Here is a 25,335-nt window from a genome sequence, read left to right on the forward strand (position 1 = left end):
TTCAAAATACACATATCTTACCCTTCATTGCGTTTATTTTAGAAGTGCAAACACGAATACACGCATTTAAGAGTAAGACATATGTAATTGGAATACCCTGCTAGCAGTGGTTTCCTCTTACTCATAGGCCAGCTCGCCAATAGCCTAAGAGTAAGAGGAACCTACTATTCACGCTGAATACATTAGAGCAGAGTGTATAAGATTACTGAATATGAATAAATTATCGAATTGCTCAACTGCAGTGAGGTGAACGGTAAATGCTTGGTCTGCTCTAAATTTATATCTTTGTTGTACCGTTTCGATTAATTTTGTTTTAACTCGTCTACCATTATCATTTTCTTGTTTCTATGAATACTGTTTCATTTAGATGGCTGAAGTCTAATATCTAGTAGCGACAGCTTGATGTTGTTCCGGGCGAGGATCCGGTAGCCCATGTGCTAGGACAGGAGAAGAAACAAGACCACCCGCAAGGCGGCCAAAGGCATAGGTCGTAAGAATAACCGAAGGATTTGGGGGTGATATAAGTTAGTTTCTCTTCTCTTCGTTCTGCGTGTTTTAGAAATTTTCAAACACGGTTATCTTATGGACTCAGTCGCCGTGTGTACTTAATCGTGCCTCCTTCGATATTAATTTTCTCCTGTAAACGTTTTATATGACTAGTGTATTACGAGCATCAATATTTCTTTCTTTTTGTGTCTGAGGGCTAGTTTAGTTTTCGTATTATACTTTATTATTAGACTAGTTGCACGGTAACCATGGACGACAGCTCGTGTTGCAAGCCTTTGTGAACACATCAATGTGGAGACAAGAATTTTGCTACGTAAATCTATGTATTGTATGGCAGGGACGGGAGTTCGTCACGTAAGCCTATGTACAGGCGGGGACGAGAGTTCGTCACGCGAGTCTATGCACATGCGGGGACACGAGTTCGTCACGCGAGTCTATGCACATGCGGGGACGAGAGTTCGTCACGCGAGTTTATGTACAGGCGGGGACGAGAGTTCGTCACGCGAGTTTATGTACAGGCGGGGACGAGAGTTCGTCACGCGAGTCTATGTACAGGCGGGGACGAGAGTTCGTCACGCGAGTCTGTGTACAGGCGGGGACGAGTGTTTGCACGCGAGTCTATGTACAGGCGGGGACGAGTGTTTGCACGCAAGGCTATATATAATGATGCAGAGGCAAGAGTTTATGTATAGTGTGATCGGAACAAAAGTTTGACACGCGAGTCTTTATAGTACGGCGGAACGAGAGTTTGTAATGTGAATTACGTGTAACGAGTTGAGGATTCATAACTATTAAAGCGGAACGGGGGATCGTCGGAAAATTTAATTATTTTATATGCATCAAAGCCGGCGCAAGAGTTTGTCATGGGAATTTATGAACAAGTGTGTGTCAAGCAGACTCTTTGTATGAAGCATGTAACCGACCAACATGGAGATGGGACAGGACAGGAGCAGAACTTTTAAAATGCAAACTATTTCATGTACGGAAAAATGAGAATCCGTACTGAGCTCCTTCTCAGCTGCGATGGAAGCCATAGGGATCCCATGTTTGTGCGAAAGTAATATCATTATGTGCAACTCGACGCTGACCAGTTGATTGCTTTTTTGACGAATTAAGAGCCGGTAAGGCCAAGGGCGGCAAAGTGTCATAAATAGTTTTAATGAGCAGATTACACCCAAGGCAAAAAGGATAACACTAAATGAGTGGAATTGATAATACATGGCATGTTATCAACATAATTAAGCATGAGCTCAAGCCTTATTATCTTGTTTTAGTCTATGTCTATGTACTTGTGTACTACCTCCAGGTCACAGAGGGGGGCGACAGTTTTGAAACAGGCTACCTTAACAGCCCCTCAGTTGTACTGGGTCAAAACTGTCATCCTCTGTGGGTCCGTACGGGGTTTCACAGGTAGTGAGGTATTGTTCTTTCTTTGTTTATTCCGCTTTAGAAGAGGTTGTAGTTTTTGAAGAAGGATACTGTTTTTGATATGGCAGTATATTCCGGGAAATTTAAGGCGAATAAGACTAGTTGGGTGAATGTCAAGGAAACCCTGTACCGACCCGCAGGGGGGTGACAGGAAACGACCAGTTGGCTGACCTGGCGACACGAGTAGAATAAAGGGGAAGTGATGGGTGATGTCAATAAATTGAATTTTCGAGACTATGGCAGCTTTGTTGTAGGGCAACTCAAAAGGAGATCCTAAGAACGAGATTGCTCACTGGTTGTTTTGAAGGAATTTGATACTTCTCTACCCCGGCGCGAGGAGACACTCGTTTTGGGATAAGAAGATGCGCGCAGACGTATCTCTCCTGCTCGCGGAGTTGAGCATTATATGGAGGTTGCTCTTGCAAATGTCAATAAAGGACCTATCCAAGAGTGGCAGGATATTAACTCAAACTTTTTTTGTATGCGTTCCCTGAAGGCAATTCTGGAAAACGTCTTCCCGAGTAACGACGACCCGATCGGGTAATTTAGGTTTGGGGAGAAAAGATTAGAATATTAAAGAGGTTGGATGAGTATGATAAAGTGTTGTCATGAATGCGCGCAATGCACTTTCTGGCGTCGATGGATTCCTTGTTAAAGATATTAAGGTTTGGGAAGTAGGGAACCCATCGACATGTGTTAAGTCAGTGGGAGTGCACATAGTGCACGGTTGCTGGGAGCCAAATTTATCCCCAATCTTAATACGATGCGTCAATGGATGCAGTGTAGAATAGATTACTGCTCGCAGGGTAAATTTGGAAGGGACATTTTTGAAGACTTCCTGACCTAATTGATACGCGTGGATAAAATTCAAATCATGTTAGATAAAAATCATTCATTGATACTGATTATATGTAATGTACTTGGTAGTGAAAGTAGTTTTCCTGAGTCCTTGTTAACCGACACACCCAGGTGTTATGTAAAATAGGTCAAACAGGTCATACAGGAAAGACAGGTTGTGCAATTCTAGATAAACTGCAAAACAACAGGGCCCTTAAACCAATTGGAGCTGCTTAAGACTGTTGCTTTTCAAAGTAAAAACGCAGATTCAAGTTCAAATTCATCAACGATTTTTATATAGCAAATTACATATTGTAGAATTACATTAGTTCTGGATGAGAATGCACTATACATTTATCAAATCTTGCGCGTTGCTGACTCATTCTCATCTGTACGCAGGCGTTTCTACCGCTGACCTCCGTTTAAGTGTGTGTGGGCGTCGAGGTGATTTGAAGCAGAGGCGGCTGAATTCCAAGAACCGGCCTTAGGAACCTAGACAAACAAAAACGGTAAAAGATATGCATTCCTTGCAAGAATAAATACAAAAAAACACCAAATAGTCATGTACGTGAACCAGAAGAATAAATACAATACACCAAAAACTGGTATTTTCGTCTTAATTAAGAATTCTTCAGGGCAAGAAATATAGGATCTTTGATCCCAGGGGTTATGTACCTTCTCTTTCAATGCGGATTTCTCTAAATAATTGGACTTGACGTCGGTCTCCATTCTCATCTTCTTGCCGACTTTACTCGCTGGTGAAAAAGACAGACCATGCTAGATTCCATGGTATAACAAGAAAGAATACAGAAATGCTGTAGAAAAACTAGATGGTCTGCGTGGGCGTGCTGTAGACAAGGTATAAATCAACACAAGGTTGACAAGGTATGTTGAACGCCTCCCTGAAACAGGGTAGTGGCGCCATGGTCATGGTCAAAACCCTTTGCGCGCATTGACGGCCAAAGACACATTTTATAGGGATAACCTTCAGCTCAACTCCTAAGCGTAGCATGCATAAGTTAATGAGAAAATTCTTCAAATTAGTGCGAAAAAATGTCACCCAGAGATAGATCAACCGTCCAGCTTTCAAAGGTAAAGAACATTGAACAAAAAATGTGTAAACTTCAATTTGTCTTGCTTACTATGTATAAAGTCGGGTTCGGCTCGCTTTCTGCTCGGCAAGCCGCTCAAATACGAGGCTGGGACGTCTGTAATAATAAAAGGCAATAAAGGGAGTAAACATTTTCGAAGGGGTCACCTAAGCCTCCCTCCCCATCCCTCCCCGAAATCTTAAGCTTGCTGTCGGCAACCCATCATGCGATTAGCCTTAAAAGTGGCCAATCACGCTGCCATTTTACGCTCCCGCGTAACCGAGTAACTCAAAGAATCCATTTCCATCGGCTTATTCAAGCAAGTAGCTGAGATACGTTTAAACAAATATCATTAATAAAGTATCAGACTGCAATGTATATAGTTTTAGAGTTTTCTTGCAAGTGGACCGTTGTTTTTTTCAATTGTAGACCAATAACAAAAGAGTGGTTGATCGACATTCTTTAAAATATCCTTCATAAAGGAGGCTTAACATTTTTTTTTTTCAGTCAAAGACAATGGAGAGAAAAAAGGAGAAAAAGAAAAAAAGCTGACGCCAATTACTTCCTTCTAAACTAACAGGGTGTGGGTAAGACAGGTTTTAGCCTCTAGACCCAAGGGCAATCGAAGCCGGTGAGCGCTTCTAGCAAATTATAGTGGACTGTGAAGGAAAAAAAAAAACATGATTCTATAGTTATTGTTATTTGTAAATAAAAAAATGCACAAACTTTAAAAAAAATTGTATGAATGACCTTCGCCTGTGATCTCTTTGTAGGCTTCAAACAAGCGCTTCTTGTCTTGTGGGTCCCGTATGTAATTAGAGAATCCTAGAAAAGATATAATCAATTCGAGTCTAGTACAATACACACTGGTTGATAACACTAGATGACATCATAGTTACCATGATAGTTAGAGCTGCATTGGACATTAGAGACCCTTACGCAACGACGATACGGCAACGCGAACAACAACGGCAGAAAACAAGTGAGAATTCAACAACCAGACGTGAAATGTACATACTCTGTCTGACACATTTCAGTCGTTTTTCTACAAACGACAACGTGAAAACTCCAAGTTTCACGGTCTAGTGAGAACGGGAACGTGTGCGCTGAAAACTAGACTATCCTTGTTCGCTATGTTAGAATTAAGGTTCTAGGCTCGTTCTCTCTGGTGTCGCTATCGTTGTTGCGTAAGGTCCCTACTATCGCCGGGATTTCAAGATGTGTCAACGGCGACGGTAGGACGGCGTGAACGACAAAAACACTTTCGCATTTGCAAGATCCCTCATTAGTTTCATGAAGCGTCAACATCGTCCAGGCGCTGTTTTCACGGCCTTCAACCCGCAACAATCTGTATTCACTCTATAAATAACAAGGCCCTTCTTTTCATATTGTTTGAAATTATGAAGGCTAGTCGATTCTAACAATGCTTTGTTCGAAATCAGCGTGAAGAAGCATTTAATGTGCTCGTCCTGGTCATCGCAATACTTACTAAAGCCCTCTTGTACAAGTCGCAACGCATATATGGTAAAGCTCACCTAGAAACAGAGGGTAGAGCGACCGATTTTGAGTGAACAGAAGGGTGAGACCACTGATTAGCTGGTCGAGATCGTTGCACTGAAACGACAAAAAGACCACACTTTTAGAATATAATGATATGGTTGTAGAGATCGCTTAGTGATAATAAAGATCTTTGGGACGATGATCAAGTCATAAACTGGTATGATAATGGAAGGCGATACAGGGATGATAGTGATGGTGACGTGGTAACGGTGACGATAATGGTGATGCCGTCAAAAAATACCTGCTTGTAGTTAGCAAGAACCCGAGAGAACGCCTTGTAATTCTCTCCGCTTAGCGACTGCTTCACCTGGAACAAACAAAGACTTCTGATTGCAGTAATCCACAGGGCCAAAAAATCACCTTGAATCACCTTAGTCGAAATAGTAACCTACCTTAACTATGTACATTTTCGCTGCCTCCAGTTTCTGGGCTTTTGAATTCTCCTATTTAAAAAATAACGATAAGGGTCAATTAAAAATGAAGAAAAGAATGAAAGACAGGCAAACAGTTAACATGCAATGCAGGCGTTTGACCGGTGTTTTTATAACGAAAAACCGGCCTTGATGGATTCGTAGCCGCCATTTTTGCTCAAAATGCAAGATGGCGGCTAAAAAAAACCGAGTAAAAGCCTGCATGGAAGGCTAGCAAACAGTGGGCTTCTTCGGCTTTTCACCTCTGCACTTTCACTCTTTGTTTTGACAATCTGCAAAAAATGGCAAAAAGTGTAATCCATTATGAATTCGAAGTATGTTAAACGGCATTTAAAAAGCACTTTCGCAATTGCCAATGTCGACGTCGTAAACAAGAGTGTAGAATATAGATAAAAGGGGAGAGGGTTAACTCACTTTGAAGACTTTCTTTGGTTTGTGCGAGGTGTTCGTTGTGCCCTTTGTCCTCATAATGGCATCAGAAAGAGAAGGCGAAGAGTGCTGGTTAAAAGAAATAGAAAATAGTGACAAGGCACCATGACTGAGGACAAGTCGACATGCGGTTTACCTTGCGGAGGGGCGAGTCGTTAGATGTTGACTCCATTGAACCCTACAAAAGACAGGCCATCAGTGAAGAAGGAGAAGGAGAAGGAGAAGGAGAAGAAGGAGAAGATGAGAAGAGAAAAATAGTCTGAACATAACGTACCTCTGACGATTTCAACGACTCTAGTAGGTTTCCCTGCGGTCGAGGTGGCGGGGCAGATAAGGTTGGAGTTCGGAGAGTTGGGGTCTCGTACTCTACCGTCATACGCGCCTGACCACTTGCGGAAGATGCTAAAAAGTGTGTATCACAGTTTTAATTGATGCGGGTCATCAAAGCAATTTACGCCTAATCGCTAATATACAACTACATATGGAAGAAAAGATAAATACCGCTCCCCTCCCCAGACACCCGTAATGTCTACTCCCTGGAAGTGGTGCCTGGAAATTGGTAGGAAAAGCCCCTAACCCCTAGAATTTCCAATTGGATAGGAGATGACGATGGTAAGTAGGATAATACTGATGACGACAATGATGATAACCAGGTCGTCATGGAGAATTAAGAAGAAATGATGAAGACAATTATGGTAGAGAAAATTCAATGTCATAACACTGTAAATATTTTTAACTGGGGGGTATTTTTATCGTTTTGATATATTTTATTGGTAATTGATGTTGGTAATTTCGGTTGTGCGTAACCGAATCAAGTATCTCCTGATGCGCAAGGACACACAACATACCTTGAGATCGAACAGCCCTAGCAGGGGGAGATAACCGATGACTTGGTTTCTTGGGCTTCTCTCTAAACATTGCGGGTACGAAAACGTCTATTCGGGACTCCTCGGGCTCAGTCGTACGCACTGCTGAAGTCGGACTGGGATCGGATTTCTCGAGATCTCTCGGCTGTCTTACCTTCATGGCTGATTTGTCAACCTTCAGTTCCACAAAAAGTTGCAAGTCAATTCGTTTTTTTCTTAGTTCAGTGCAGTTTGAAAATACCTTATATATATAAGGTACATATACACCTAGACAATATGCCATTCCAGCTATAAGCATGCGCGCGCAATCGACATGGAACCGTCCTCAACTACCGTCATGCAGCATGCGCTTCGTTTGGTGCAAGCTCAAAAAAAGGGCGCTGCATTCTGGTAGTTAAGGTAGGTTTCTACGGTAATGCACGCGCAAGCTTATAACTGGAATAGCCTATTTGCAGCAGCAGTTACCCACCAAAAATACTATATATAAACATATATTTACCTACTAAAATCCTATCTTATTGCGCGGTGTCAATTGAGCGACATTTTTCCTTCCAGTGAATTCTGTTGTTATTCAGCCGTTGTCTCTGCGGCTTACAAAGCAGGTAAGAATATCCGAAAAAGCCACGAATGAATACCGAGTTGTTGGGAGGTTGTCGCACCTTACCGCTAGGCCCATTGTCACAAGTCTGGTCGCGACTATAGCCTCTAGCACACAGGGTACAGAGAGAATATCATCGCAAAAGAAAACATAGCTTTCCTGAACAAATCCATACAATAAAACGATTCTATAAACATGGCCTTTACCATGATGTCGGCTTTCCTGAAAAACTGAATCAGTTCCCTCTGCACATGACCAAACTCCTTGAAAATCTTGACCTGTGGTTTCACCCATGACGGCAGTTCTCTCAGAGCATCCGGGTAAGTAAACCTGACGTCACACAACAAAATGGCGCCAAAATCTTGTCTATGACGTATCACCCTTCCAACAGCTTGATTGACTGCACGGGAAGCTTGCTGTCTGTACCACTCTCGGCCAGTCAAGCCCTACACGATAACACCATATCTCAGCATATACTTAGGCTAAGTTCAAATTTCGTATTATCCATGAGCCGTATCCAATGCAAACTAATGTAAATGAACCAGGTGCATTGATTTATTTTCATTTACATGCATTTGCATTGAATACGGCTCGTGGAAAATACGACGTTTGTGCATAGCCTTAATGACCCAGCGTGTTCGTGGGCGCTCAAAGCCAACCCGTAAGCCTCGGAATTTTATTACAACGAAAAATACGGACGCGGAGGAATTTGGGGGCAAATGGGACTATTGTCGTCCCACTCCTACTCCTCCGCCTCCAAAATGGTGGCCAAGATCGCGAGCTGCAGGTTTTCTTGCCGAATAAAATTCTACGCCTTCAGATAGGCTACAGCCCTCAAAGACTTCGCGGTAGATGAGCCATTGCAAAACAGCCCCAGAGCTAAGGCATGCAATCCTTGGATCCATGAGCATAGGTCTTAGTACTAAGAGGACATGGAGTGTCCTTTTAGAAATACAGAAACAGAAAAACACGGGCGGCCTAGTGCGTAGCGTGCCCCCAGTTCATTTCTAGACTCGAGTTTGTGTCACAAGTGAGTTGAAGTTATTTCTACTGTGTTTCCAGTCGAATAAGGAGGTCCCGTCTCTTCAAGGTGCACTACACTAACTTGAATCGAAGGGACGTTAAGAACCGCTAGGGACGCATTGAACAGTGACAATGTTCACTAACAATACACACAAGGGGGCACATGGTGTGGAGCCTAGCTCTTTTGTGCCTTCCGCACCAGTATAACTGGTGGAAGTTGGTACAATACATCAGATTCTGATTCTCAAAAACATGACAGATGTCCACTCTGAGATCTTCGCATTTTTTGTTCCATGACAAAAAACACGTGTCAAACGTCGTTTAAAAAGATGTTCATCTGAACTCAAAGTGTGTACAAAGACCTAATGTTCAAGTGTGTACGTGAAAACGATAGGGGGGGAAGCAGGTCGGTCTTTTTGCTAAATGAAACACACAAACCTTGATAGCACTTTTATCTTTTCTGCTCATTTCGTCTAGAAAACTCATTTTGAGCTTGACCTGGAGACGAAACACATGAATAAAAAATTATCCTATTAAAATAAATAGCAAAATTGGTACAAGGCAATGGAGCCTTCGCAGCCGGCTTGTTTTGTAGTTGAGAAGATTATGAAATGGCATTCCGCCAACTGATAGATGTTTGTCTTTGTTCCTGTCCGTCAATCCGTCAGTCTATCTGTCTACGTATTTGTCTGTGCGCCCGTCAGTCTATCTTGTCTGTCCGTCGGTCCGTCTGACCGTGTGTCCATCCGCCCGCCTGACTGCCACACTAACTTTTGCATCCATCATTGGAGGGAATGGTAAACCCGTGATGACTACAGCACGCCCGTTGATGTCCGAGAAGTCGAGACCCTCGCTGACCTGTGCAGTAAACAGAAGATAACGATCCGATATGATGTTAAGGTGTTCCGACATAACACTGTGGCCACGCGTTATGGAGTAATTCGTAAGAGGCTCAAGCCCCGTATAGAGAGCGTCAAAATCATTCAGAACTACTGGAGACGTCACGCTCGGTTGATCATCATTTAAGTTTTCCCTTTCGCAAAGGTTCTTATTGCAAAATCATCTGCGAGAAGCCCCAGGCAATTGATGTGTGATCGGGTCTCTTCCTGCGACCACTGCTCCCTCCCCCTGTTGAGACCCCCATACAATATGCGCCCCAACCATTTCTGGACGCATCTGTCTCTATTACCAAGCATCCAGGTTGACCACAAGACAAAAGAAGTATTGGCGAACTATTCACAGCACCTCTAAACATAGTGTGCGAATGTTGGAACTGTTTACACAGGGGTTTAAATGAGATGTTGTGCTGTGATTAAAAAGACCACTACTTCACTACTGCTATTCTAGAAGAATTAGAAAACAATACCTTGACAGCAACACGCAAGTTGTGAAAACGCAACCATACTCCTAGAATATACACTAAGGCTTGTCTTACCTTTCCGCGGCAAACAGCAAAGAAAGTTGCGCCATTCAGTGAAGGGTCGTTTATTTTCGCATAAAAATCCTCCATGGTCTGTTAAGGACATAAACGAACGCTATTCCAACATAATTATGCCTTCATAAATATTAGGGTAGGTGACTATTACTAAGCAGACTATATTAGAATTCCATCCATTGGCCGCGCAGCATATATCAGTTGAGGGGGCTTAGAAGATGAAAAAGGAGCTGAATTACAAAAAATGTATGAAATAGTCTGTTATGTAGGGAGGAGGGGGGCTGGGGCTAAACCCCTATCTGCACGTCCAATGTAATCGGGTTAAATCGAGAAGAAATTGGGTAGGATTTGGCACAGTGCGTTACGCTCATTAGGAAACACAGAGGAGGTGAGTTTGGGTAAGTCTACAAGTGGAAGAAAAAACCTTTTTAGCTATACTGGCTATTGGCTAAAGAACTTATACCCTAAGTGCATTGTTAATCAGGCATACCGTTAAATCACAGAAAGACCCGGAGCGGGGTGTTTGACTGTTATTGGAATATCACAGGCTTCACTACAGGGGTGCATGTCGGAAGTGTGCAACAGTAAATCTATGGCTGACCTGTACGAAGTCACCTTTTCCTCTTGGCTCCGCGAACATTGGCTTGTACTGAGAGAGACGTGCCCAGATCCCTGTGTTCTGAAAAAGGGAGAAGTTTAGCTTGCCGCGAAAAGTTGTGCATAAAGCAGTTTGTATACAGAACGCAATCTAGCGTTCGTGGAAGTCAAAGAGGGAAATAAGAATGCCTTCTGACCAGTGCAAAGCAAAAGAAAAAATCGAGTTAGGGTAGAGTAGAAACTATATGTAGACGAAACCACGCTACTTGTAGATGAAACGACGCTACTTGTAGATGAAACGACGCTACTTGTGGACGAAAGGACGATACTTGTGGACGAAACGACGCTACTTGTGGACGAAAGGACGATACTTGTAGACAAAACGACTATACTTGTGGACGAACAGGGTGTGGGCGAACCGGCTTGTGGACGAAACGACACAGCCATTACAGTTAAAAATAAAACAAGTAGCTGTGTCTGGTTCAGCCTCTTTCTACACCACAGGTAATAGAAGAAACACAGAATTCATGTGAATTCACCCTGGTTTTAGAGTCTGTAACGTTACTTGCTTGGGTGTAGGAAAAATTTACGTCTATCAACACACTAGGCCCTTGCTTGCTCACCTGCCAATGTTCCAGGCACTTGTTCATCACGGGGTAGGATGGGAAGAAAACTAGTAGTCCGTTGGGTATGGTGCGCGCAAAGTTAGCTAAACACAATAAGTAGTTCATAATTAGCAACACCCGTACAGTCAACTCTCAAGTAATGACACGGGTATACCAAGCTCAAATTATACATGACTTCAAAGATTTTTAAAAAATGAGCTCCCTGTGGTAATGGGCACTTGTAGGATGTTCATATGAAAAACAGAAAATAAAAAACCTCCTCCTTGTGGCTGTTCTGGCTTTGCATCGCGATCAATAAGATACGATTGCATGTAGGATTAAAACTCACTAAACTACGAACAACTTTTACTGTCCTCTTACGGCAACTCTTACTTACCTATGGTATTCCCAAGGCCCGTCATGTACCCTGGGGTAGACCTATGGAAAACAAAAGTAATCCTTTCGCTATAATATGCCCAACTTGACAGTTTTTTTAAAGGATACCTTAAACGTACTGATTGGCATGAGCTTTACTAGCCAACCAGCGTGGCAAAGGAATGCGCCAGTACGGCATCAGAACATGACAGGATCTTCCTAGTCGTGAACGTCATCAGAACATGGCAGAATCTTCCTAGTCTTGTCCATGGTAATAAGGGACAGAGATTCGCGTGAGCAAATCGAAAAGAAGCTCACAGTCACACTCTGAATGTAAACACAAATTAACTTAAATTTACTGTTTCCAAAACCATAAAAAATTAATATCTTCATCACAAGAAAGAAATTTCTAAAGACCTGAATTACGTTTCTCCTCACCCAAGTTCATTATTCTTCAGTTTACTTCCAGTTCAAGCAACTGGCGCTTGTTTTGTTTGTTTTTTTTTTTTTGCTTCAAATAAAGCCGATGATTGAAATCTTACCGGAATTCATAAGAAGAGTTTAAGGTTGCACCATCAGGAGCTTTGGTTACCACGGCAACCATCATCTGATGCTTCTCGATGACGTGTGGGTTCTCAAGGCGGATGGGGAACGGTCTTTTAAGCATATAAAAACAGTAAAAAATTACAAACATTAAATCACAATGTATGGTGTGATTTAAAGAGACATCCATACAACATAAGAAACTTTCTCAGAGAGCCCTACCTCTCCCCCTTATTTCCAGTGCTCAATTTTTTAAAATGCAAAGAGACATTAGTTCTGTGACAATTTGAGCAATTGGGTACTCACATCTGCATTTCTGCTGTGAAGGAGTTTAGAGGAGACAAGGTGCCACTGGTCAGGATTACTGAGGACACGCCCTGTGACATCAGATCCTTCATGGCGTGACCAGGGCTGAAGCACCAGTAGCTCAACGTGCGACCTAATAAGGACAAAGAATGCGTGACAAATTCTACAGAGCGTGACTAAGGCTGAAGTACCAGTAGCTCAATGTGCGACCTAATAAGGACAAAGGATGCGTGACAAATTCTACAGAGCGTGACCAGGGCTGAAGCACCGGTAGCTCAATGTGTGACCTAATAAGGACAAAGATTGTGAGACAAATTCTACAGAGCGTGACCAGGGCTAAAGCACCAATAGCTCAACGTGCGACCTAATAAGGACAAAGATCGTGAGACGAATTCTACAGAGCGTGACCAGGGCTGAAGCACCAGTAGCCCAAAGTGCGACCTAATAAGGACAAAGAATGTGTGACAAATTCTACAGAGCGTGACCAGGGCTGAAGCAACAATAGTCCAACGTGCAACCTAATAAAGACAAAGGAATGTTTCAGAAATCCTTAATAATAAGGATACAGAATGCATGAAAGGCCCAATATAATATGATCAGGAATGTTACGACAAATCTCGACCAGAGTGAAGTTAGTTCCTTATTCGCAGTTCCTTTTTCGTCTGTTTCCTTATTCGCTCAGTTCCCTTTTCAAATCCGGGGGGGTACTTAAATGATACCTTTTAATTCGAGTTGAAACAGTATTTAGGCATAACAGTTTATTCAGAACAAGTCCAACAGCATTTTCGTCGGGTAAATTTCGATGCTTTAACGTGCTCGCTGCTAAGAGGAGCTGTGAACATGAGACTCTATCTGCTACAAAAGGTCAAATTACGAAATGCGTGCAATCGCTTTCACAAATGAATCTAGCAAAAGAGAGGAAATCTACCTCTCATCTAATAAATGTATTTGTATCTTGGGCTTTATTTCCAAACGCATTAATATATTTAGAGGGGAAATATTCACGCTTTACTTGACTACGTACGTATGTCGTGTGAATTTGACCTTGCTAACAAAACCACAATTTGACAGATAGCGCTTGTTGTCAATTAACACCTTGGCTACTACATAAGGCTCTGACAAAACAAATAGATTAGTGCAGTGACACGAATAGGGGACTGCTCCTTATTCAAGTTAGTTTTCGCGGATAAGGAAATGGAATCTCCCAACGTCCGATTTCGTTTTACCACTTTATCCGAATAAGGAATAGACTATGAAGAGGATTGTCAGTGTTTGCTTATCATTTCTCAATAAAGGAAAGGAAATTTCATAACTCCCGATTCGCTTTTACGACTCCTTTCTAAAGAGTTCTCGAAAAAGGAAATGGTATTTCATAACTCCCTATCTCGTTTTAACTACTTATCCGAATAAGGAATAGACTAAAAAGAGGGTCGTTAGTGTTTTTTAAACATTTCTCGAAAAAGGAAATGGTATTTCATAACGCCTGATTTCGTTTTACATACTTATCCGAATAAGGAATAGACTAAAGAGAGGGTTCTTTAGTATTTTCTAAACATTTCTCGAAAAATGAAATGGTATTTCATAACGCCTGATTTCGTTTTAACTACTTATCCGAATAAGGAATAGACTAAAGAGAGGGTTCTTTAGTATTTTCTAAACATTTCTCGAAAAATGAAATGGTATTTCATAACGCCTGATTTCGTTTTAACTACTTATCCGAATAAGGAATAGACTAAAGAGAGGGTTCTTTAGTATTTTCTTAACATTTCTCGAATAAGGAAATGGTATTTCATAACGCCTGATTTCGTTTTACCTACTTATCCGAATAAGCAATAGACTAAAGAGAGGGTTCTTTAGTATTTTTTTAACATTTCTCGAAAAAGGAAATGGTATTTCATAACGCCTGATTTCTTTTTAAAAATCTATTCGAATAAGGAATCTACTTTAAAGAGGATTGTTAGTATTTTCTCACAATTTGTTTAGAGGAGTATATTCGCGCTTTACTTGACTACGTACGTATGTCGTGTGAATTTGACCTTGCTAACAAAACCACAATTTGACAGATAGCGCTTGTTGTCAATTAACACCTTGGCTACTACATAAGGCTCTGACAAAACAAATAGATTAGTGCAGTGACACGAATAGGCAACTGCTCCTTATTCAAGTTAGTTTTCGCGGATAAGGAAATGGAATCTCCCAACGTCCCATTTCGTTTTACGACTTTATCCGAATAAGGAATAGACTATGAGGACACATGAGGACACATTCCATTCCATCTCTACAGTCAATTGAAATTTTGAATCTAGGAGAAACATCTCCATTCGAAATGTGTACTGCGTCAACTGCGTTGTTTACCAGCACCCTGGCGTCGGAAAGTAGCTTTTCTGCAACGTTTCGATTGATATGGACGTTAATACCCATTTTGCGCGCTTAACGACATAGCTTCCCTGTCTCTTAGCCTTCCATTGCTAGCAAGCTAGCTACAAGGGGACAACGTTCAAATGATGGACTTGAATATTACAATGACACCATGAGGTAATGACGTGGGAACCATCCTTATCGAACATTTATATATGAGTGTCAGGGTGTAACCTAAACTGTGAAACTGGTACTGTTGTAAAACGCATTGGTACAATGAGGAGTATAAATCTTCATCCACAGGCTGCATAGCTGTCTTAATCCAGTGGCCTTCTATTGGGGTGGGGTATCTGAGTTGCGCTTTTCAGCCTTATATTTATTTTCATATTTATTTTTATATTTATGTTATCTGTTTAATGTTCTTCGGGCCTAGCCCTAACCCACACACGAAGCGTTAAAATTCAAGGCAGGGGAGCCGCTAGAGTATCTAGTTACAAGGCCGATACACCTAAACAACAAACTATTTACCATAAGTAGTGTTTATTTACTTGTTGAGAAAGAAAGAACAGGGAGCCTTCCTATCACCGGCTTTGCTACATCTTCTGATATAACCAGAGACCATTCAAATTAAAAGCATAGAATATGTATAAATTACCTTACTGACAGCGTTAACAAGAGCACGATGATAAAGATAAGCTGGACTACATGTCCTTGCGGCTTGGACATAGGACAATTTACTTGCTTGTATCGTGTATCATTTGCCAAAGTTCGTTAGAAAGTGTTGATCTTGGGCAACACACTGTACAGTGTTTTTATTGCAATAACATAGAATTAAACAAGACTTCAAATAATGGTCCAAACTCTGTATTTTAATATATTTATAAATACATTTATAGCACACACTAGAGCTGGGCCAGAACCGTAGCATGCCATATAAGATTGCGGATTGCGGGGGGGGGGGGGGGGGGTTGGCACAAAATTGCGGGTGGGGGGTGCACAATACAAGAAATATTAGGAAACCCAAACAAGCCGATGTTGAAAAAAAAAACACGCTAACAATCTTCTTTTTACTCCATTCCTTTTTCGGTAAAAAAAAAAAAGTAGTAAAAACGAAATCAGGCGTTATGTAATGCCATTTCCTTTTTCAAGAGATGTTGAAAAAACACTGACAATCTTCTTTTTGAGTTTATTCCTTATTCGGCATAGGTAAGTTAAAACGAGATCGGGAGTTATGAAATACCATTTCCTTTTTCGAGAACTCTTTCCAAAGGCGTCGTTTAAGCGAAATCAGGCGTTATGAAATTCCATTTCCTTTATTGAGAAATGATGAGCAAACACTGACAATCCAGTTTTTAGTCTATTCCTTATTGGGATAGGTAGTTGTTGCGTTAGGTTCCCGTGAGGATTTCGCCACAAACCGTATAACAATCCAACGATGTGTAAAGATATATTTATTCGATCTAGAATGAATGAAAGTTATTTGATTTACATTGATTGCATGGAATCAAAGCTTATTTACAGTTATTCAAACTCACAAATTAACTTACTTCAATGGCGTATCCTATCGTGTTTTCTGATTCTCAAACTCCTGGTTGGCTGTAGGTTTTGTAATCGTACTGGTTAGCTGTATTTCAGAGTTCCGATCTCGGTTACTGTTGATCTGACTGATTTACAATGGATTATAATCACGTGGTTGAAATCGATATTAACGAAACTGTCACTTGTCACTTATGTAATAGATTTATGCCGAAACAGTAGTTAAAACGAAATCAGGCGTTATGAAATACCATTTCCTTATACGAGAAATGTTTAGAAAGTACTAAAGAACCCTCTCTTTAGACTATTGCTTATTCGGATAAGTAGGTAAAACGAAATCAGGCGTTATGAAATACCATTTCCTTATTCGAGAAATGTTAAGAAAATACTAAAAAACCCTCTCTTTAGTCTATTGCTTATTCGGATAAGTAGGTAAAACGAAATCAGGCGTTATGAAATACCATTTCCTTTTTCGAGAAATGTTTAGAAAGTACTAAAGAACCCTCTCTTTAGTCTATTGCTTATTCGGATAAGTAGGAAAAACGAAATCAGGCGTTATGAAATACCATTTCCTTATTCGAGAAATGTTAAGAAAATACTAAAGAACCCTCTCTTTAGTCTATTGCTTATTCGGATAAGTAGGTAAAACGAAATCAGGCGTTATGAAATACCATTTCCTTATTCGAGAAATGTTAAGAAAATACTAAAGAACCCTCTCTTTAGTCTATTGCTTATTCGGATAAGTAGGTAAAACGAAATCAGGCGTTATGAAATACCATTTCCTTATTCGAGAAATTTTAAGAAAATACTAAAGAACCCTCTCTTTAGTCTATTCCTTATTCGGATAAGTAGTTAAAACGAAATCAGGCGTTATGAAATACCATTTCCTTTTTCGAGAAATGTTTAAAAAACACTAACGACCCTCTTTTTAGTCTATTCCTTATTCGGATAAGTAGTTAAAACGAGATCGGGAGTTATAAAATACCATTTCCTTTTTCGAGAACTCTTTAGAAAGGAGTCTTAAAAGCGAATCGGGAGTTATGAAATTTCATGTCCTTTATTGAGAAATGATGAGCAAACACTGACAACCCTCTTCATAGTCTATTCCTTATTCGGATAAAGTCGTAAAACGAAATCGGACGTTGGGAGATTCCATTTCCTTATTCGCGAAAACTAACTTGAATAAGGAGCAGTCCCCTATTCGTGTCACTGCACTAATCTATTTGTTTTGTCAGAGCCATATCTAGTAGCCAAGGTGTTAATTGACAACAACACTATCTGTCAAATTGTGGTTTTGTTAGCAAGGTCAAATTCACACGACATACGTACGTAGTCAAGTAAAGCGTGAATATTTCCCCTCTAAATATATTAATGCGTTTGGAAATAAAGCCCAAGATACAAATACATTTATTAGATGAGAGGTAGATTTCCTCTCTTTTGCTAGATTCATTTGTGAAAGCGATTGCACGCATTTCGTAATTTGACCTTTTGTAGCAGATAGAGTCTCATGTTCACAGCTCCTCTTAGCAGCGAGCACGTTAAAGCATCGAAATTTACCCGACGAAAATGCTGTTGGACTTGTTCTGAATAAACTGTTATGCCTAAATACTGTTTCAACTCGAATTAAAAGGTATCATTTAAGTACCCCCCCCCGGATTTGAAAAGGGAACTGAGCGAATAAGGAAACAGACGAAAAAGGAACTGCGAATAAGGAACTAACTTTACTCTGGTCAAATCTCGCATAATAATATTATATGCATGACATGGAATAGAACGTTACGTATTTCATGGCATACAACTTGGTTTGAGGCTACAGCACTGTAGGAGAAAAATCGGAGGAAGGCGTGGAACAACAGATAAGCAGCAAAGGGCACTTACACTAAGATAACATAAAGGAACTGGATCATGATCATTGTTCTCATAAAAAAAGAATAAAAATATAACGAAGACGTACCTTTTTTGGAAAGTTTTGAACCAGAAGTCCAGATGTCAAGGCCTTTTTGCTTCTTCTTGGAATCTGGCTCAACTTGGACATGGACCTATCCAAAAACAAAGGTATTGTAGGGGGGAACAAATTTATTTACATTTTGTTGTGGATAGGGAATAGTACATTACCTGTATACTTGGGATAAAACGAGCACAGTAAGAGTAACGTTCATATGCCTGTTTACACTAGCAACTTTTGTCCTGCAACTCATGTTGCGGTTCTTTGTGTTTATCTATCGCACAGCATGTGTGAAGAGCCTTTAAATTTGTGGGTATTTCACAGCGACAGATTGCAAACATATCGCAGGAAACTTGAGCGTCTCTACATGAAATTTGATCAAAATTTTTGGAGCAGAATAAGCAAAACAAAATGACACGACCTTTAACGTTATGTTTTCGAAGCAACACAGCACAGCTTGTGATGCCTGAAGAGATGTAGTGTAACTGGTCGAATAATAGAAAATTAATGAGGTCTGCTGCAGATATTACCAGCACAATGATCCAATCTTACCGAAAGGAACAGAAATACCTAACGATAAATGAACAACTAGCAAACACCCTAGGGTGAACTGCTTTAGATAAGCTGACAATGTTGTAGCAAGGATCGAAATATAAAGCAGCGGAAGTGGGAGGGGGTGGGGGGGTGGTATATGATACAGCACTGGAGGTATACAGTCCAGCCCTAGCTGGCCATTTCCTTATATTCTTTTAGTATTATTTTTTGCAGGAGTGGGACGCATATGCTTTACCCACTGCTGCAGCCCTATAAAGCATCTTTTTCCAAACTTCTTCCTCGCCTTAGGCAAATAGGAGCTATTTCTAGGACAATAAACTTCTTCGTCGTTTACCTTAAAGGAGTTGCCTGACTTGGGCCCCTTGTCAGTTTTGTTGAATACAATTTGCAGGGCGTCAGTGAACTTTTGAAGAGCAAAGTGCTTTCCCCGCAAACCTTTGGTATCTGAAATAAAATTTATCAAAAGACTTCAGCAAAACAAATTGACAGTAAAACCATATAAATAGACATACAACCGGGCACCGGGGTGGGCTTTTGGAGCGGATTTTGAATATTTCAGAGTATTCATTGAGCCTTATTGGATCTGGACTTGGGAACTGTCCTACATAGATAATGAATCCTTATTTAGATGGTGCTGTGTATTGGGGCAGACGTCACCTACCATTTGCTAGTAAAGTGTTGATCTTTTCCAAAGTTTCCAGGACTCTATCTTTGGTGTTGGGTTTTATTCCAACATTTCCCAGCAATTCAAACATGAAACTGTAAAAAATAGAAGAACTTAGCATAGTTCATGATGGGATTAGTGAAAAAGCTTTACTTACTCTCCGGGGAATGACTTGCTCCCATCACTTGGCAGTTGGATTTGATCAATCTCCTCCTCAAGCTTGCTGAACAAAGCTGAATAATGATCAACAGATCAAAGTTAGCCATTTGTGTACATTTGTTTGTTTTGTAAGAATATCTAATTTTTAGTTGAAGCCAAGACATTCTCATTTTTGGAGCATTTTTTGGCTTAAAATGTTCTTATGGATGGTCTTGTGACCTTAACCAACATAGTATATCGACTGCTCCAGACAATTCATGTGTGTAAATGCTTGTTTTAGCATTTTTTTTAGTTTTTGAGTCACCAAGGCAGTGCTAATTCCAAATAATTTGCTTATTACAATGATTAGACCTCAGATCTATGTGATTCACAGTCCATGTTTTTATTTCAATTCCTAATATTTAATTTGAAAAAGGGCTCTTATTTAAAGCTGGTCGCTTAAACATGCATTAATGGTAAGTACTGTCACTGTAGATGGTACCACAGGCCAGCATTTCCAGCAGTTCTTTTATCTCCTCTAACACAGGTTAATGAAATACAACCAGAGAGAGACCTTCTGGCTTACAACATCCTTATCTGAGAAGATGAGGGATTACAGTAACAGTCAATGTAAAGTCTTCTAAGAATAAGGTTTTTACACCCAGCGCTAAGCCATTGCACAATTCTCCATCATAGCATTTTTTGACAGAACAGAGGATTTACTTTGCAGATTCCCAATTATTGTTCACTGTACATACTTCAGTCCTAGCCAAGAACACAAAATAGTCGCAAAAACATGTACCTTTTAATACTTTGAGGTCTTCAGGATCTATGTCTGTACCACCTGAATGACAAACAAATATAAAGGATAAAAATGCCAATTGATCTTTATGTCATTACATTAATACAGCACTTAAATCAGCTAGCTATATAGGCATGCAAGCCTTATAAGGCTTATTAAAATACAGTAAAACTTAAATATGAGGTATGAACAAGGAGAATTTCCTTGTCCTACGCAGATTCTAGAATTAAAAGCCAGACATTGACATCAATGCACCAAGCTCTGTTGCAACAGGAAATGATTTTCTTACTCGCACCCTCCCCTATATCCGGATCATCCTCTGCATTCGCCACATACTCCATGCACAAAAGAACATCTTCAACACAGGAAGCGATGTCAAATGATGTCAAATCAAATGAGACTGTCTCTTCGCATACTTTCTCCTATGAAGAAATAGAGGGTCAAAATTAGAAAACAATTGGTAAACATAATGGTTTCTGAGGATGTACTGTAGAAACTCCTACTTTTAAAATTAGTCAAAGGCAGAAACCCAAGGTTTGTTTTTAAATGAGAGTATAAAATGGCATGGATATATGGTATAACAGGAAAAAAATATCTTGTTTTAATATCTTTATATAAATCAATTGCTTATTTACTTATGTTGGTCTTTACCAGATTATGTGCCTCATCGAACACCACGATGCTACCACTGATGTCCAGATTGTGAGCTTTCCTGGACTGGAAGGAATTGCATGTAAAACAAGCTTAGTTTTGGAAAGTTGCAAAGAAACTATATGAATTTGGTCTAGCTCAAGCTCAAAGGTCTTTTCTACAAAATAAAGTCAGACAAAAAAATAAATCAGAATTAACCATATATGAGGCCCTATTTCACAATTACTGGATGTTCCTTAAATACTTGCCACTGTATTAAGATGGGGGAGATGGAGTGTGACTCCATCATGTGAATAAAAACAGATGGACAGATGGGGGAAATTGTCAGCAAAATCAATTTTAACGCTAAGGGATAGCACTTAGAGTGTGGTCAACAGAAATTCTTACCCCCTCCCCCCCACCCCCACCCCGGATTAAAGCATTCTTTCATGTAGCAGTGTTGGATAATTCATTTGCTAATTTAATAAGCATTTGTTTACTGTACACTCCAACCATTCAGAATTCACTACACTGTCCAAGCAAACTAACACAAGACCATTCTTCATTTTCACCTTCCATAGCAAACACTTTATAACTGAAAGCAATATTACCTTTGGATCCAGTAAGTAGTTATAGGGCATGAAGATAATATCAGCAGATGTCTTTAACTCCCTGGCCATGTAGTATGGGCAAACCCTAGATAATAGCAACAATCCATTATTATGAGGTGCTGTACAACTAGAAGTTACTCTTGAATCCGTTGAATTGTGACCCACAATTTCCAAAACACGATTTGTTTTGGTTTTCTGTTCTGTCAGTAAAACCATTCTAAGCAAATCAGAGTCTCACTGTGTAAACTTCCCTGGCAATCATCTGGACGGAAACCAGACAGTGTCGCGACAGAAAGCCAGGCAACTGCACTAGGTGAGAGATGGCAAGAATCTGATAGGCTTAGAATAATTTGACTGGTGGAACAGAAAATGCCAAAAGACAAAAACAAATCAATGTTTTGAAAATGCGGTGTCGCAATACAACAGATTCAACAGTAAATGGCACAGTCAACATACTTGTGTTTTTGTCCGAGTCTTACAAGATCCTCAATGTCTAGAATTTCTGTAGTAAATGCTGGGTTGGATTTATTTCCTGGAAAAAAAATATCAGTAATTCACATGCTTTAATAATTTAGTTCAGTTCAAAAGATGTATTCCACAAATCCAAGTACCTTCCAAGTTATTGTAGAAATGGCAAGTTCTAGCTGTCACCTTAGCTCTACACATGTGCACCTAAAAAAAAAAAAACAGAGATAAAAGTATTTGTCAGAGAAAAGCTAGCAGATAGGACAAATAGACAAATATAAGATTTGTTTTTCATAATTATATTGCAAGTTCTGTAAGTTCAAGCTCATAAAGTATTGAGTACATATTATCAGTGTGCTGTTCACTAAGAAACTACAAAACTTACTTTGGCTGAGTTTGAATCCTGTTTCAAGACATCACTATTAATACAAAGCTGCTCACGTGAACCAATGATACTCACTCTAGGTCTGTAATAAAATATGTTTAGTCAAGTTTAGTTTATTTTTCAAAAGTCATCACTAAGCTTAGGGTGTAAAATGACAGGATGAAAGAATGTTGAAAAGGGCATAAAGTTACCTGCTCCCCTCTTTATTTTCAATTGCACTATTTCATTTTTCACTTTAATCATTCATTTTTTTTTTGGGGGGGGAGGGGCAGGTGGGGGTAGGAACTTAGGAAATGTTGGTAGAGTAGAGTATTGGCTGGATGTTCAAAGGTAATTTGGAAAGCCAGCTGTGGCTTAGTAACATCGTTGTGAATAGAGACCTACCTATAGACGGTTGCTTTCAATTCTTGGACAGCCTGAGAAAGCTGTGAATGAGTTCTTGATGCATAAATGATTTTAGGTATCTCAAAGTTCGATCCTATAACAAAACAAGAATGCTATAAGGCAGATACAAAAGACCTACAGTATAAAAACTCTTGAATAGTGTGAGTGAATATATACCGTAATGTAAGTTCTTCGAAAACTCTTGTTAACATTTTTCAAATGACTGTACTACAGTTATATTCATATCTTATTAATGAAAGCGTTGAAACGCTGTTACGCTTTGAGGTCCTGGGATGGATTTAAACAAACAAGAGAACGTGGCATGTGATTTTTGTACCTTTATTGCTGCAGCTGTCATCCCAAGTTCCGCTCGCAGCCTCAGCCAGTTTGTTACCCAAGGACTTCTGAAACCCATCTTCCTCCTCCTTCGCCGCACACAGCCCTCTCTGCTGCAGCTGAAGGTTGGCCACATAAGACTGGCGCCAGGCTAGGGTGGCACATAGCAAGCAAAGGGTTTTGCCAGTTCCTGTTGGGCTTTCCAGCACAGCATTTTTCCTCTAAATAAAAGATGATATGACTCAAACACATTACAAAGCATAATCATTACCTCATCAATAATGTACCTGAGCAGATCAAAATCTAAAGTTTTTCAAGTAGTCAATCCTCACAATTTTTGTTTGATAGTATCACAATTAGAAAAAATTTGGATGTAAAGTATCCTTCTCATGTGCTACTCAAATTGCAAATGAATGAAGACAGTTTGGATTCATTTGGATGCATTTTGAGTGGCACAAGCAAAGAACAGCCTCTAGCCTAGGCCTTAGATTGAAAGGAATGGTTCCAAACACATACTTATATGATCAGGTAAGGGTTCCAACAAAACGCAAGTACAAACAATTTTTTTTTCTTTGAACCAAACTGTGAACAAAAAAAACATTGTTTTCCTAACTGTATATACTCTTTATAGTCTCCGTGTTATCCTTCTTGTTATGGCACAGTGGATGAATGTCCTTGATTGGAACAATTTTTCACTTATCATCTTGGGGGGGGGGGGGGGGGGTAGGGGGGCCTAACTACAATGAGGTGTTGGGAGATAAACATGAAAATTACAGAAAATTACAGTAATAGATGTAATAGGATCTGGGGCAATCCGATCCTTTGAAAAGTGTGGAAATATTGGAGGCCCTGTGTCCCCAGGCATAAAAACCTATTGTCACAAAGAGGCGTAGGCAAACTTTGAGACAGCTCAATAAAGTTAATCAAAACGATTATAGTTGATATTGAAAATATGACAGATTTGTGGCTGACAATGACTATTTCACTCATTTACAAGTCCATCTGTTTGCGCGCACTCGACTTACCGTCTGCAAACACTCGATCACTTTCTCCATATACGCGACTTGACAATCGTATGGTTTAAAAGGAAAATCCACGTCTACCTTACGAACAACCACCATATTGATTATGTGAATGCTTAATCAGCAAACACCTCAAGATTCCCTAATAAAAGAAACACTCTCCCTCATCTTCCTTAGAAATTTCGCGCCATCCGCCATGTTGACAACTAGTAACCAGGCCTTATTCCCTCGTACTGCATCATGGGTATATTTGGTATGGCATCTATTTTTTGTCTTCAAGGGCGGCGGAGTGGTCCCAAAAGTAGGGGGGCGAAAGTTTGTGTGAGGGGTGGGTGAATTCAGGGAAGGGGTGGGTGTTGGTTTCAGGGGGGAGGGGTGGGTGCCCATCCCCTCCCGTCGCCACCCCTGGTCTTTACAATTTTCTTCCCAAGATGCATACTCGAAGGCCATAAAAAGAGAGGTACCAGGGTTAACAATTGTTTTATAATCTTTCATAATTTTTGCAACAAAATACCAGTCGCAATATGCCAAACATAGAAATAAATTTACACTGGCCCTTATAGTTTTAATTATAGACAGTTTTTTTAGACGCTGTTCATTCCGTGTACACTTCCGAATGCAAATAGCTGCAAATAAACGAAGTTGATTGTTTCATCTTTATTTTAATGCATTTATAACTGGAACTGAACATGAAAAGAATCGAGTCAAAACAAATAATATTGCTATTTAGGTTTAAATAGGTCTTTTGGGGTGGCGAACTAGCGCATGCGTAGTATTTAAAGGCCAAGTAACAACAGCAAAAAGGAAATTATTAAGTTCTTACAAATAAGCCAGAATTTTTTCAGTAAGGGTTTAGTTTCATTTAATTTTTTT

The 25,335-nt window shown here is 40.1% G+C and overlaps 1 protein-coding gene across 2 annotated transcripts; it reads right to left on the bottom strand.

Annotated features, from left to right (window-relative positions):
* Window positions 1-3,045: 3,045 nt before the first annotated feature.
* LOC5511028 (regulator of telomere elongation helicase 1) lies at window positions 3,046-24,693 on the bottom strand. Of its 2 annotated transcripts, none has more exons than XM_032380314.2 (35): window positions 24,466-24,693; window positions 23,442-23,661; window positions 23,105-23,198; window positions 22,721-22,802; window positions 22,482-22,542; window positions 22,327-22,402; window positions 21,871-21,955; window positions 21,281-21,346; window positions 20,925-21,051; window positions 20,630-20,671; window positions 19,847-19,922; window positions 19,687-19,784; window positions 19,360-19,469; window positions 18,480-18,564; window positions 12,632-12,764; window positions 12,325-12,438; window positions 11,805-11,845; window positions 11,426-11,511; window positions 10,807-10,884; window positions 10,206-10,283; window positions 9,542-9,628; window positions 9,209-9,268; window positions 7,954-8,193; window positions 7,132-7,324; window positions 6,558-6,685; window positions 6,420-6,461; window positions 6,269-6,352; window positions 6,097-6,126; window positions 5,816-5,866; window positions 5,665-5,730; window positions 5,399-5,477; window positions 4,614-4,688; window positions 3,915-3,980; window positions 3,448-3,527; window positions 3,046-3,264 (listed from the first exon to the last, which is right to left on the bottom strand). In XM_032380314.2, the coding sequence occupies exons 1-35, from the start codon at window positions 24,559-24,561 to the stop codon at window positions 3,178-3,180; spliced, it is 3,216 nt and encodes a 1,071-aa protein (XP_032236205.1). In that variant the 5' UTR covers window positions 24,562-24,693; the 3' UTR covers window positions 3,046-3,177. The 2 variants fall into 2 exon arrangements, with proteins under 2 accessions (XP_032236205.1, XP_032236204.1); XM_032380313.2 differs by having other exon boundaries at window positions 20,919-21,051.
* Between the last annotated feature and the right edge of the window lie 642 nt (window positions 24,694-25,335).

Source organism: Nematostella vectensis, chromosome 4, assembly GCF_932526225.1.
Source record: "Nematostella vectensis chromosome 4, jaNemVect1.1, whole genome shotgun sequence".
In the NCBI taxonomy this organism is placed as follows: domain Eukaryota; kingdom Metazoa; phylum Cnidaria; class Anthozoa; order Actiniaria; family Edwardsiidae; genus Nematostella; species Nematostella vectensis.